Raw genomic sequence first — 12,371 nt, forward strand, 5'->3', positions numbered from 1 at the left:
AAGCAGTGGTTGAAGGAGTTGTTGGTGTGGATGGTGTTGTTGTTGAAGCAGTGGTTGAAGTTGTTGTTGGTGTGGATGGAGTTGTGGTTGAAGCAGTGGTTGAAGTTGTTGTTGGTGTGGATGGAGTTGTTGTTGAAGCAGTGGTTGAAGTAGTTGCTGGTGTGGATGGAGTTGTTGTCGAAGCAGTGGTTGAAGTAGTTGTTGGTGTGGATGGAGTTGTCGTCGAAGCAGTGGTTGAAGGAGTTGTTGGTGTGGATGGTGTTGTTGTTGAAGCAGTGGTTGAAGTTGTTGTTGGTGTGGATGGAGTTGTGGTTGAAGCAGTGGTTGAAGTTGTTGTTGGTGTGGATGGAGTAGTCGTCGAAGCAGTGGTTGAAGTTGTTGTTTTTGCTACCGTAGTTGGTGTTAATGCAGTGGTTGAAGTAGTTGTTGGTGTGGATGGAGTTGTGGTTGAAGCAGTGGTTGAAGTAGTTGTTGGTGTGGATGGAGTTGTGGTTGAAGCAGTGGTTGAAGTAGTTGTTGGTGTGGATGGAGTTGTCGTCGAAGCAGGGGTTGAAGTACTTGTTGCTGTTGTAGTTGTTGTCGAAGCAGTGGTTGAAGTAGTTGCTGGTGTGGATGGAGTTGTCGTTGAGGCAGTGGTTGAAGTAGTTGTTGGTGTGGAAGGAGTTGTCGTCGAGGCAGTGGTTGAAGTAGTTGTTGGTGTGGATGGAGTTGTTGTCGAAGCAGTGGTTGAAGTAGTTGTTGGTGTGGATGGAGTTGTTGTTGAAGCAGTGGTTGAAGTTGTTGTTGGTGTGGATGGAGTTGTGGTTGAAGCAGTGGTTGAAGTAGTTGTTGGTGTGGATGGAGTTGTTGTTGAAGCAGTGGTTGAAGTAGTTGTTGGTGTTGATGGAGTTGTCGTCGGTGTTGTAGTTGATGTTGATGCAATGGTAGATGTTGTTGAAGCAGTGGTTGAAGTAGATGTTGGTGTGGATGGAGTTGTTGTCGAAGCAGTGGTTGAAGTAGTTGTTGGTGTGGATGGAGTTGTGGTTGAAGCAGTGGTTGAAGTAGTTGTTGGTGTGGATGGAGTTGTTGTTGAAGCAGTGGTTGAAGTAGTTGTTGGTGTTGATGGAGTTGTCGTCGGTTTTGTGGTTGATGTTGATGCAATGGTAGATGTTGTTGAAGCAGTGGTTGAAGTAGATGTTGGTGTGGATGGAGTTGTCGTCGAAGCAGTGGTTGAAGTAGTTGTTGGTGTTGATGGAGTTGTCGTCGGTTTTGTGGTTGATGTTGATGCAATGGTAGATGTTGTTGAAGCAGTGGTTGAAGTAGATGTTGGTGTGGATGGAGTTGTCGTCGAAGCAGTGGTTGAAGTAGTTGTTGGTGTGGATGGAGTTGTCGTCGAAGCAGTGGTTGAAGTTGTTGTTGGTGTGGATGGAGTTGTTGTCGAAGCAGTGGTTGAAGTACTTGTTGGTGTGGATGGAGTTGTTGTTGAAGCAGTGGTTGAAGTTGTTGTTGGTGTGGATGGAGTTGTGGTTGAAGCAGTGGTTGAAGTTGTTGTTGGTGTGGATGGAGTAGTCGTCGAAGCAGTGGTTGAAGTTGTTGTTTTTGCTACCGTAGTTGGTGTTGATGCAGTGGTTGAAGTAGTTGTTGGTGTGGATGGAGTTGTGGTTGAAGCAGTGGTTGAAGTAGTTGTTGGTGTGGATGGAGTTGTTGTTGAAGCAGTGGTTGAAGTAGTTGCTGGTGTGGATGGAGTTGTTGTCGAAGCAGTGGTTGAAGTACTTGTTGGTGTGGATGGAGTTGTCGTCGAAGCAGTGGTTGAAGTAGTTGTTGGTGTGGATGGAGTTGTGGTTGAAGCAGTGGTTGAAGTAGTTGTTGGTGTGGATGGAGTTGTTGTTGAAGCAGTGGTTGAAGTTTTGTCGTCGGTGTTGTAGTTGATGTTGATGCAATGGTAGATGTTGTTGAAGCAGTGGTTGAAGTAGATGTTGGTGTGGATGGAGTTGTCGTCGAAGCAGTGGTTGAAGTAGTTGTTGGTGTGGATGGAGTTGTTGTTGAAGCAGTGGTTGAAGTAGTTGTTGGTGTTGATGGAGTTGTCGTCGGTGTTGTAGTTGATGTTGATGCAATGGTAGATGTTGTTGAAGCAGTGGTTGAAGTAGATGTTGGTGTGGATGGAGTTGTCGTCGAAGCAGTGGTTGAAGTTGTTGTTGGTGTGGATGGAGTTGTTGTCGAAGCAGTGGTTGAAGTACTTGTTGGTGTGGATGGAGTAGTTGTCGAAGCAGTGGTTGAAGTAGTTGTTGGTGTGGATGGAGTTGTCGTCGAAGCAGTGGTTGAAGTAGTTGTTGGTGTGGATGGAGTTGTCGTCGAAGCAGGGGTTGAAGTACTTGTTGCTGTTGTAGTTGTTGTCGAAGCAGTGGTTGAAGTAGTTGTTGGTGTGGATGGAGTTGTCGTTGAGGCAGTGGTTGAAGTAGTTGTTGGTGTGGAAGGAGTTGTCGTCGAGGCAGTGGTTGAAGTAGTTGTTGGTGTGGATGGAGTTGTTGTCGAAGCAGTGGTTGAAGTAGTTGTTGGTGTGGATGGAGTTGTTGTTGAAGCAGTGGTTGAAGTTGTTGTTGGTGTGGATGGAGTTGTGGTTGAAGCAGTGGTTGAAGTAGTTGTTGGTGTGGATGGAGTTGTTGTTGAAGCAGTGGTTGAAGTAGTTGGTGTGGATGGAGTTGTCGTCGGTGTTGTAGTTGGTGTTGATGCAGTGGTAGATGTTGTTGAAGCAGTGGTTGAAGTAGATGTTGGTGTGGATGGAGTTGTCGTCGAAGCAGTGGTTGAAGTAGTTGTTGGTGTGGATGGAGTTGTGGTTGAAGCAGTGGTTGAAGTAGTTGTTGGTGTGGATGGAGTTGTTGTTGAAGCAGTGGTTGAAGTAGTTGTTGGTGTTGATGGAGTTGTCGTCGGTGTTGTAGTTGATGTTGATGCAATGGTAGATGTTGTTGAAGCAGTGGTTGAAGTAGATGTTGGTGTGGATGGAGTTGTCGTCGAAGCAGTGGTTCGTGTGGATGGAGTTGTTGATGGAGTTGTCGTCGAAGCAGTGGTTGAAGTTGTTGTTGGTGTGGATGGAGTTGTTGTTGAAGCAGTGGTTGAAGTTGTTGTTGGTGTTGATGGAGTTGTGGTTGAAGCAGTGGTTGAAGTTGTTGTTGGTGTGGATGGAGTTGTGGTTGAAGCAGTGGTTGAAGTAGTTGTTGGTGTGGATGGAGTTGTTGTTGAAGCAGTGGTTGAAGTAGTTGCTGGTGTGGATGGAGTTGTTGTCGAAGCAGTGGTTGAAGTACTTGTTGATGTGGATTGAGTTGTCGTCGAAGCAGTGGTTGAAGTAGTTGTTGGTGTGGATGGTGTTGTTGTTGAAGCAGTGGTTGAAGTTGTTGTTGGTGTGGATGGAGTTGTGGTTGAAGCAGTGGTTGAAGTTGTTGTTGGTGTGGATGGAGTTGTTGTCGAAGCAGTGGTTGAAGTAGTTGCTGGTGTGGATGGAGTTGTTGTCGAAGCAGTGGTTGAAGTAGTTGTTGGTGTGGATGGAGTTGTCGTCGAAGCAGTGGTTGAAGTAGTTGTTGGTGTGGATGGTGTTGTTGTTGAAGCAGTGGTTGAAGTTGTTGTTGGTGTGGATGCAGTTGTGGTTGAAGCAGTGGTTGAAGTTGTTGTTGGTGTGGATGGAGTAGTCGTCGAAGCAGTGGTTGAAGTTGTTGTTTTTGCTACCGTAGTTGGTGTTAATGCAGTGGTTGAAGTAGTTGTTGGTGTGGATGGTGTTGTTGTTGAAGCAGTGGTTGAAGTTGTTGTTGGTGTGGATGGAGTTGTGGTTGAAGCAGTGGTTGAAGTAGTTGTTGGTGTGGATGGAGTTGTCGTCGAAGCAGTGGTTGATGTTGATGCAATGGTAGATGTTGTTGAAGCAGTGGTTGAAGTAGATGTTGGTGTGGATGGAGTTGTCGTCGAAGCAGTGGTTGAAGCAGTGGTTGAAGTAGTTGTTGGTGTGGATGGAGTTGTAGTCGAAGCAGTGGTTGAAGTTGTTGTTGGTGTGGATGGAGTTGTTGTCGAAGCAGTGGTTGAAGTACTTGTTGGTGTGGATGGATTTGTTGTTGAAGCAGTGGTTGAAGTTGTTGTTGGTGTGGATGGAGTTGTGGTTGAAGCAGTGGTTGAAGTTGTTGTTGGTGTGGATGGAGTTGTCGTCGAAGCAGTGGTTGAAGTTGTTGTTTTTGCTACCGTAGTTGGTGTTGATGCAGTGGTTGAAGTAGTTGTTGGTGTGGATGGAGTTGTGGTTGAAGCAGTGGTTGAAGTAGTTGTTGGTGTGGATGGAGTTTGTGATGAAGCAGTGGTTGAAGTAGTTGGTGTGGATGGAGTTGTTGTTGAAGCAGTGGTTGAAGTAGTTGCTGGTGTGGATGGAGTTGTTGTCGAAGCAGTGGTTGAAGTACTTGTTGGTGTGGATGGAGTTGTCGTCGAAGCAGTGGTTGAAGTAGTTGTTGGTGTGGATGGTGTTGTTGTTGAAGCAGTGGTTGAAGTTGTTGTTGGTGTGGATGGAGTTGTGGTTGAAGCAGTGGTTGAAGTAGTTGTTGGTGTGGATGGAGTTGTTGTCGAAGCAGTGGTTGAAGTAGTTGTTGGTGTGGATGGAGTTGTGGTTGAAGCAGTGGTTGAAGTTGTTGTTGGTGTGGATGGAGTAGTCGTCGAAGCAGTGGTTGAAGTTGTTGTTTTTGCTACCGTAGTTGGTGTTGATGCAGTGGTTGAAGTAGTTGTTGGTGTGGAAGGAGTTGTCGTCGAGGCAGTGGTTGAAGTAGTTGTTGGTGTGGAAGGAGTTGTCGTCGAGGCAGTGGTTGAAGTAGTTGTTGGTGTGGATGGAGTTGTTGTCGAAGCAGTGGTTGAAGTAGTTGTTGGTGTGGATGGAGTTGTCGTCGAAGCAGTGGTTGAAGTAGTTGTTGGTGTGGATGGAGTTGTGGTTGAAGCAGTGGTTGAAGTAGTTGTTGGTGTGGATGGAGTTGTTGTTGAAGCAGTGGTTGAAGTAGTTGTTGGTGTTGATGGAGTTGTCGTCGGTGTTGTAGTTGATGTTGATGCAATGGTAGATGTTGTTGAAGCAGTGGTTGAAGTAGATGTTGGTGTGGATGGAGTTGTCGTCGAAGCAGTGGTTGAAGTAGTTGTTGGTGTGGATGGAGTTGTCGTCGAAGCAGTGGTTGAAGTTGTTGTTGGTGTGGATGGAGTTGTTGTCGAAGCAGTGGTTGAAGTAGTTGTTGGTGTGGATGGAGTTGTTGTTGGTGTGGATGGAGTTGTGGTTGAAGCAGTGGTTGAAGTAGTTGTTGGTGTGGATGGAGTTGTTGTTGAAGCAGTGGTTGAAGTAGTTGCTGGTGTGGATGGAGTTGTTGTCGAAGCAGTGGTTGAAGTACTTGTTGGTGTGGATGGAGTTGTCGTCGAAGCAGTGGTTGAAGTAGTTGTTGGTGTGGATGGTGTTGTTGTTGAAGCAGTGGTTGAAGTTGTTGTTGGTGTGGATGGAGTTGTGGTTGAAGCAGTGGTTGAAGTTGTTGTTGGTGTGGATGGAGTTGTTGTCGAAGCAGTGGTTGAAGTAGTTGCTGGTGTGGATGGAGTTGTTGTCGAAGCAGTGGTTGAAGTAGTTGTTGGTGTGGATGGAGTTGTCGTCGAAGCAGTGGTTGAAGTAGTTGTTGGTGTGGATGGTGTTGTTGTTGAAGCAGTGGTTGAAGTTGTTGTTGGTGTGGATGGAGTTGTGGTTGAAGCAGTGGTTGAAGTTGTTGTTGGTGTGGATGGAGTAGTCGTCGAAGCAGTGGTTGAAGTTGTTGTTTTTGCTACCGTAGTTGGTGTTAATGCAGTGGTTGAAGTAGTTGTTGGTGTGGATGGAGTTGTGGTTGAAGCAGTGGTTGAAGTAGTTGTTGGTGTGGATGGAGTTGTGGTTGAAGCAGTGGTTGAAGTAGTTGTTGGTGTGGATGGAGTTGTTGTTGAAGCAGTGGTTGAAGTAGTTGTTGGTGTTGATGGAGTTGTCGTCGGTTTTGTGGTTGATGTTGATGCAATGGTAGTTGTAGTCGAAGCAGTGGTTGAAGTAGTTGTTGGTGTGGATGGAGTAGTTGTTGAAGCAGTAGTTGAAGTAGTTGTTGGTGTGGATGGAGTTGGTGTTGCTGTTGTAGTTGTTGTTGATGCAGTGGTTGAAGTAGTTGTTGGTGTGGATGGAGTAGTTGTCGAAGCAGTGGTTGAAGTAGTTGTTGGTGTGGATGGAGTTGTAGTCGAAGCAGTGGTTGAAGTAGTTGTTGGTGTGGATGGAGTTGTCGTTGAGGCAGTGGTTGAAGTAGGTGTTGGTGGTAATGGAGTTGTTGCTGTTGTAGTTGGTGTTGATGGAGTGGTAGATGTTGTTGAAGCAGTGGTTGAAGTAGCTGTTGGTGTGGATGGAGTTGTCGTCGAAGCAGTGGTTGAAGTACTTGTTGGTGTGGATGGAGTTGTCGTCAAAGCAGTGGTTGAAGTAGTTGTTGGTGTGGATGGAGTTGTGGTTGAAGCAGTGGTTGAAGTTGTTGTTGTTGCTACCGTAGTTGGTGTTGATGCAGTGGTTGAAGTAGTTGTTGGTGTGGATGGAGTAGTTGTCGAAGCAGTGGTTGAAGTAGTTGTTGGTGTGGATGGAGTTGTAGTCGTAGCAGTGGTTGAAGTAGTTGTTGATGCAGTGGTAGATGTTGTTGAAGCAGTGGTTGAAGTAGTTGTTGGTGTGGATGGAGTTGTAGTTGAAGCAGTGGTTGAAGTACTTGTTGGTGTGGATGGAGTAGTTGTCGAAGCAGTGGTTGAAGTAGTTGTTGGTGTGGATGGAGTTGTCGTCGGTGTTGTAGTTGATGTTGATGCAATGGTAGATGTTGTTGAAGCAGTGGTTGAAGTAGATGTTGGTGTGGATGGAGTTGTCGTCGAAGCAGTGGTTGAAGTAGTTGTTGGTGTGGATGGAGTTGTCGTCGAAGCAGTGGTTGAAGTACTTGTTGGTGTGGATGGAGTTGTCGTCGAAGCAGTGGTTGAAGTAGTTGTTGGTGTGGATGGAGTTGTCGTCAAAGCAGTGGTTGAAGTTGTTGTTGGTGTGGATGGAGTTGTCGTCGAAGCAGTGGTTGAAGTACTTGTTGGTGTGGATGGAGTTGTCGTCGAAGCAGTGGTTGAAGTAGTTGTTGGTGTGGATGGAGTTGTTGTTGAAGCAGTGGTTGAAGTAGTTGTTGGTGTGGATGGAGTTGTAGTCGAAGCAGTGGTTGAAGTAGTTGTTGGTGTGGATGGAGTAGTTGTCGAAGCAGTGGTTGAAGTAGTTGTTGGTGTGGATGGAGTTGTCGTCGAAGCAGTGGTTGAAGTAGTTGTTGGTGTGGATGGAGTTGTCGTCGAAGCAGTGGTTGAAGTACTTGTTGGTGTGGATGGAGTTGTCGTCGAAGCAGTGGTTGAAGTAGTTGTTGGTGTGGATGGAGTTGTCGTCGAAGCAGTGGTTGAAGTACTTGTTGGTGTGGATGGAGTTGTCGTCGAAGCAGTGGTTGAAGTTGTTGTTGGTGTGGATGGAGTTGTTGTTGAAGCAGTGGTTGAAGTAGTTGTTGGTGTGGATGGAGTTGGTGTTGCTGTTGATGCAGTGGTTGAAGTAGTTGTTGGTGTGGATGGAGTTGTAGTCAAATCGGTGGTTGAAGTACTTGTTGGTGTGGATGGAGTTGTTGTTGAAGCAGTGGTTGAAGTAGTTGTTGGTGTGGATGGAGTTGTCGTCAAAGCAGTGGTTGAAGTTGTTGTTGGTGTGGATGGACTTGTCGTCGAAGCAGTGGTTGAAGTACTTGTTGGTGTGGATGCAGTTGTCGTCGAAGCAGTGGTTGAAGTACTTGTTGGTGTGGATGGCGTTGTCGTCGAAGCAGTGGTTGAAGTACTTGTTGGTGTGGATGGAGTTGTCGTCGAAGCAGTGGTTGAAGTTGTTGTTGTTGGTGTGGATGGAGTTGTAGTCGAAGCAGTGGTTGAAGTAGTTGTTGGTGTGGATGGAGTTGTTGTCGAAGCAGTGGTTGAAGTACTTGTTGGTGTGGATGAGTTGTCGTCGAAGCAGTGGATGAAGTAATTTGTGTGGATGGAGTTGTAGTCGAAGCAGTGGTTGAAGTAGTTGTTGGTGTGGAAGGAGTTGTCGTAGAGGTTGGGGTTGAAGTAGTTGCTGGTGTGGATGGAGTTGCCGTCGGTGTTGTAGTTGATGTTGATGCAATGGTAGTTGGTGTTGAAGCAGTGGTTGAAGTAGTTGTTGGTGTGGATGGAGTTGTCGTTGAAGCAGTGGTTGAAGTACTTGTTGGTGTGGATGGAGTTGTCGTCGAAGCAGTGGTTGAAGTAGTTGCTGGTGTGGATGGAGATGTAGTCGAAGCAGTGGTTGAAGTAGTTGTTGGTGTGGATGGAGTTGTCGTAGAGGTAGTGGTTGAAGTAGTTGCTGGTGTGGATGGAGATGTAGTCGAAGCAGTGGTTGAAGTAGTTTGTGTGGATGGAGTTGTCGTCGGTGTTGTAGTTGATGTTGATACAGTGGTAGATGTTGTTGAAGCAGTGGTTGAAGTAGTTGTTGATGCAATGGTGGATGCTGTTGAAGTAGTTGTTGGTGTGGATGGAGTTGTTGTTGCTGTTGTAGTTGGTGTTGAAGCAGTCGTTGAAGTAGTTGTTGGTGTGGATGGAGTTGTTGTTGAGGCAGTGGTTGAAGTAGTTGTTTGTGTAGATGGAGTTGTAGTTGAAGCAGTGGTTGAAGTAGTTGTTGGTGTGGATGGAGTTGTTGTTGCTGTTGTAGTTGGTGTTGATGCAGTGGTAGATGCTGTCGAAGCAGTGGTTGAAGTAGTTGTTGGTGTGGATGGAGTTGTCGTTGGTATTGATGCAGTAGTAGATGATGTTGAAGCAGTTGTTGCAGCAGTTGTTGCAACCTTTGTTGTCGTTGGAGATGTTGTGGTTGTTGTGCTTGCAGTAATTGCTAGAAGCCATGTAGTCATTAAGAGAATGTGTAATTCATTTTAAATAAGTTCAGTTTTTTTTTTATAAAAAATATGAAGACCACCTCTATAGTGCATTATGAGCGCATTCATAGTGCATTATAATGCTCATCATAATCAGTCATAATGCACTATGACTACACTCATAAACACACATAAAGCTTTATGATGCACTATATCAACAGTTATAAATCTAGTTTATAATGATTTATAAATCCAAGGGCCTTATGAGTGCTCTTGACTGGTTATAAACTACAGACTGACTGATGGGGTTTATAATACATTATACCCGTCTATACACACACCTAACAATCAACTGTTATAAGGACTCATACAGATGTTACTGGTTCAAAATTGCGGACTTCACGCGTGGTCCACGCGAGACGCCACAAGACTCAGGCATCTTTTTTCTTTGGCGAGACAAGAGCTTTTAATGAATAGCCTCAATGTGCCAAAACAACCACCAGGTGGCATCTGTGAGAACGGAGGACGACAGGCGGATGACTCAGTGATCTGTGCAGTAATCCACAGCTTAAACTCTAGGCTATTAAACTAGAACTAACTACTGTATACCCTGCCTAAATCACAGAAACTATTGTAATATGATAAAGCCTGTCTTGCTTTATGACTTGATGATTATGTATCACAAATTATGAAGGATCATCTGCGCAAGGCAAAGATGATAGCATCAACAAAACACGGCGTAACACACGCGGCTGTATGGGACAGGCTTTTATTTAATTCAGAACAAACCGCTTAGCAAAAATGGAAAATATAGTCTATAATAATTAATTGATCTGTTGTTTGGCCACTGTTTGAAAATAACCCGAATTATGAGCAAATAATCTGATCCAGAGCAGCAGTCATAATCAGACTTCTTCTAAATAAACCTTAACATTCAATAACTGGGTCAGGTCGGACCATGGGGTTTTTTTTTTCTCTTCTTCTTCACAGGAGAAAATGAGGTGCGCTGCGCTCACGGACGCGTTGATGTTTTGTGATTTATCTGCTGCCTTGACTCTGCCCTTTATACATGTGCGTTCAGATTAACAATAAGACAAGCCATGGTTGAGTTTATTTAGTTAATAATCAGCATCTTAGTACCTCTGCTCCGGAGCGATAGTGTTATGAAAATCGCTACAGTTGAACTGGTCTGGTTTTTAGCTGCTCAATCTCATTGTTTCAAAGAAAAGGGATTGATTTTTATAACGAAATGAAACGAAAACAATATTATATTGATACATTGTTGTTTAGGTCACCAGATCTAAACCCGATAGAGCTGGTCTGGGCTTCGATGATGGGCTTCGCCGCTCTGAGGCGAAACCAACTAACAGGGAGGAGTTGGAAGCAGCGATCCAGACATTTTGGATGGAGAAGCTGACCATCAGCGTCTGTAATAAGTACATCGATCATCTGGACAGTGTCATTGAGAAAGTTATAGAACTGAAGGGAGGAGCGACTGGCATGTGACCGTAATCGATATCCTGTCCTGGGGATGCTGTTTGTGTGCCTGCTGGTGACTGTAGCCTAATATAAAGGTGCTGTATATTTTAAATAAAGCTAGAGAAAAAAAACAAACTGGGACGGATCCAGGGGGAAACATGAACTGCCACAAAATGTGAAGACCTTTGTAGTGCAGTCACTGAGAACGGAGTTTCCAGGCATGGACAGAAAGGACTTGAAAGACTGCATAGATAAGATCAACGAGTTCTTGCGAACTCCAAGAAGATCATCTGAGGGTCCTATCCTCACCCTACTGTAGCCTACAGTACAGCACCTCCACCCCGACAGCCCCCCTCCCTCCCCCCGCAGCATTGTCCAAGGTGCTGGAGTCTGTGAAACGTGCGCTGCTCAGAGACTGGGCAGAACGGTCCCACTTGCTTTCTCCGTTGGTGGAGATCTCCCACACAGTAAAAGATTTAGACAACACATTCTTCCAGCTGGCTGTTTTTCTTCCAGTTACAGAAAGTAGCCTATGTGCAAAGTGCCTTATGAGACACATTAACATCTCTATTCATTTAACGCCCATCGAAACAGCTGATTTACATGTCGGCCGTTAACACATGGCGATTGGCCATTCACGCGGCTTTGTTCTTGGTTTCGGCCAATCAGCTTATAAGCACATGGCTAATTATCAGCTTTCAACCAATCGCACTGTTTTAATGTGTGTGTGTGAAAGTTATTTTCTTTAGTTCATTTTCGTTTCTTTTGGATTTTTTTTACAACAATGTATCAATATAATATTGTTTTCGTTTCATTTCGTTATAAAAATCAATCCCATTTCTTTGAAACAATGAGATTGAGCAGCTAAAAACCAGACCAGTTCAACTGTAGCGATTTTCATAACACTATCGCTCCGGATCAGAGGTACTAAGATGCTGATTATTAACTAAATAAACTCAACCATGGCTTGTCTTATTGTTAATCTGAACGCACATGTATAAAGGGCAGAGTCAAGGCAGCAGATAAATCACAAAACATCAACGCGTCCGTGAGCGCAGCGCACCTCATTTGTAGGTGAAGAAGAGAGAAAAAAGAATCCCATGGTCCGACCTGACCCAGTTATTTAATGTTTAGGTTTATTTAGAAGAAGTCTGATTATGACTGCTGCTCTGGATCAGATTATTTGCTCATAATTCGGGTTATTTTCAAACAGTGGCCAAACAACAGATCAATTTAATTATTATATACTATATTTTCCATTTTTGCTAAGCGGTTTGTTCTGAATTAAATAAAAGCCTGTCCCATACAGCCGCGTGTGTTACGCCGTGTTTTGTTGATGCTATCATCTTTGCCTTGCGCAGATGATCCTTCATAATTAAAAATAAAAAGTCCAGGCCGGCTGCATGGCTGACGGTGTCACCACTCTCATTATCACTGGCTGTTTGTGTTGTCTGTCAAAAAATGGATGAATGAAACCTATCGACTTTGTATCGGCCGCGTCTTCTATCGAGGGAAAGTTATTTGTCCTATGTTTTATCGCCCAGCCCCAAAGTGACACAGACCCGTTCATTCACAAGAAATCATCCAGCTGCACTCTCAAACAAGGTGCGGAGTGAGAAATCTGCGGCACTACTGCACAGTACTGTAGTTGGCTCATTGTGAGTGAGACGTGGGCTATAGTCTACTGTAGCTGCCGTCGTTACATTTTGTCATTGAAAAACTAGGCTACTATATTATTTACTGACTGCAGCTAGTTCTCCTTTCATCCTCTTGTATTCTGTATCATGAACAGCGCCACTCCTAATCGCGGCTACATTGTGTGACTGTCAGCATTGTCCCCAAAACGTCTGAGCAGTATTTAGTACGGTGCTGCCACCTAGAGGAAAACAGTTGTGGCGAAAAGACACGCGTTCACACGATCCTGCAGTGCAGGAAAAAACGCGCAATTTTGAACCAGTAACATCTGTAGGATGCTATAATATTCCATGAAGGATCATAAGTTATCAA

At 44.9% G+C, this 12,371-nt stretch overlaps 1 protein-coding gene across 1 annotated transcript in view; it reads left to right on the forward strand.

Annotated features, from left to right (window-relative positions):
• LOC146979205 (52 kDa repressor of the inhibitor of the protein kinase-like) overlaps nucleotides 1-10,391 on the forward strand; it is a 21,043-nt gene extending 10,652 nt beyond the window's left edge. Inside the window, exon 2 of the mRNA XM_085790264.1 lies at nucleotides 10,176-10,391. Within this exon, the coding sequence (XP_085646390.1) occupies nucleotides 10,176-10,391 (216 nt within the window). The remainder of the gene's footprint in view (nucleotides 1-10,175) is intronic.
• Nucleotides 10,392-12,371: the final 1,980 nt, after the last annotated feature.

This window comes from Trachurus japonicus, chromosome 11 (genome assembly GCF_045865225.1).
Source record: "Trachurus japonicus isolate A0001 chromosome 11, Traja_1.0".
NCBI classification, from domain to species: Eukaryota; Metazoa; Chordata; class Actinopteri; order Carangiformes; family Carangidae; genus Trachurus; species Trachurus japonicus.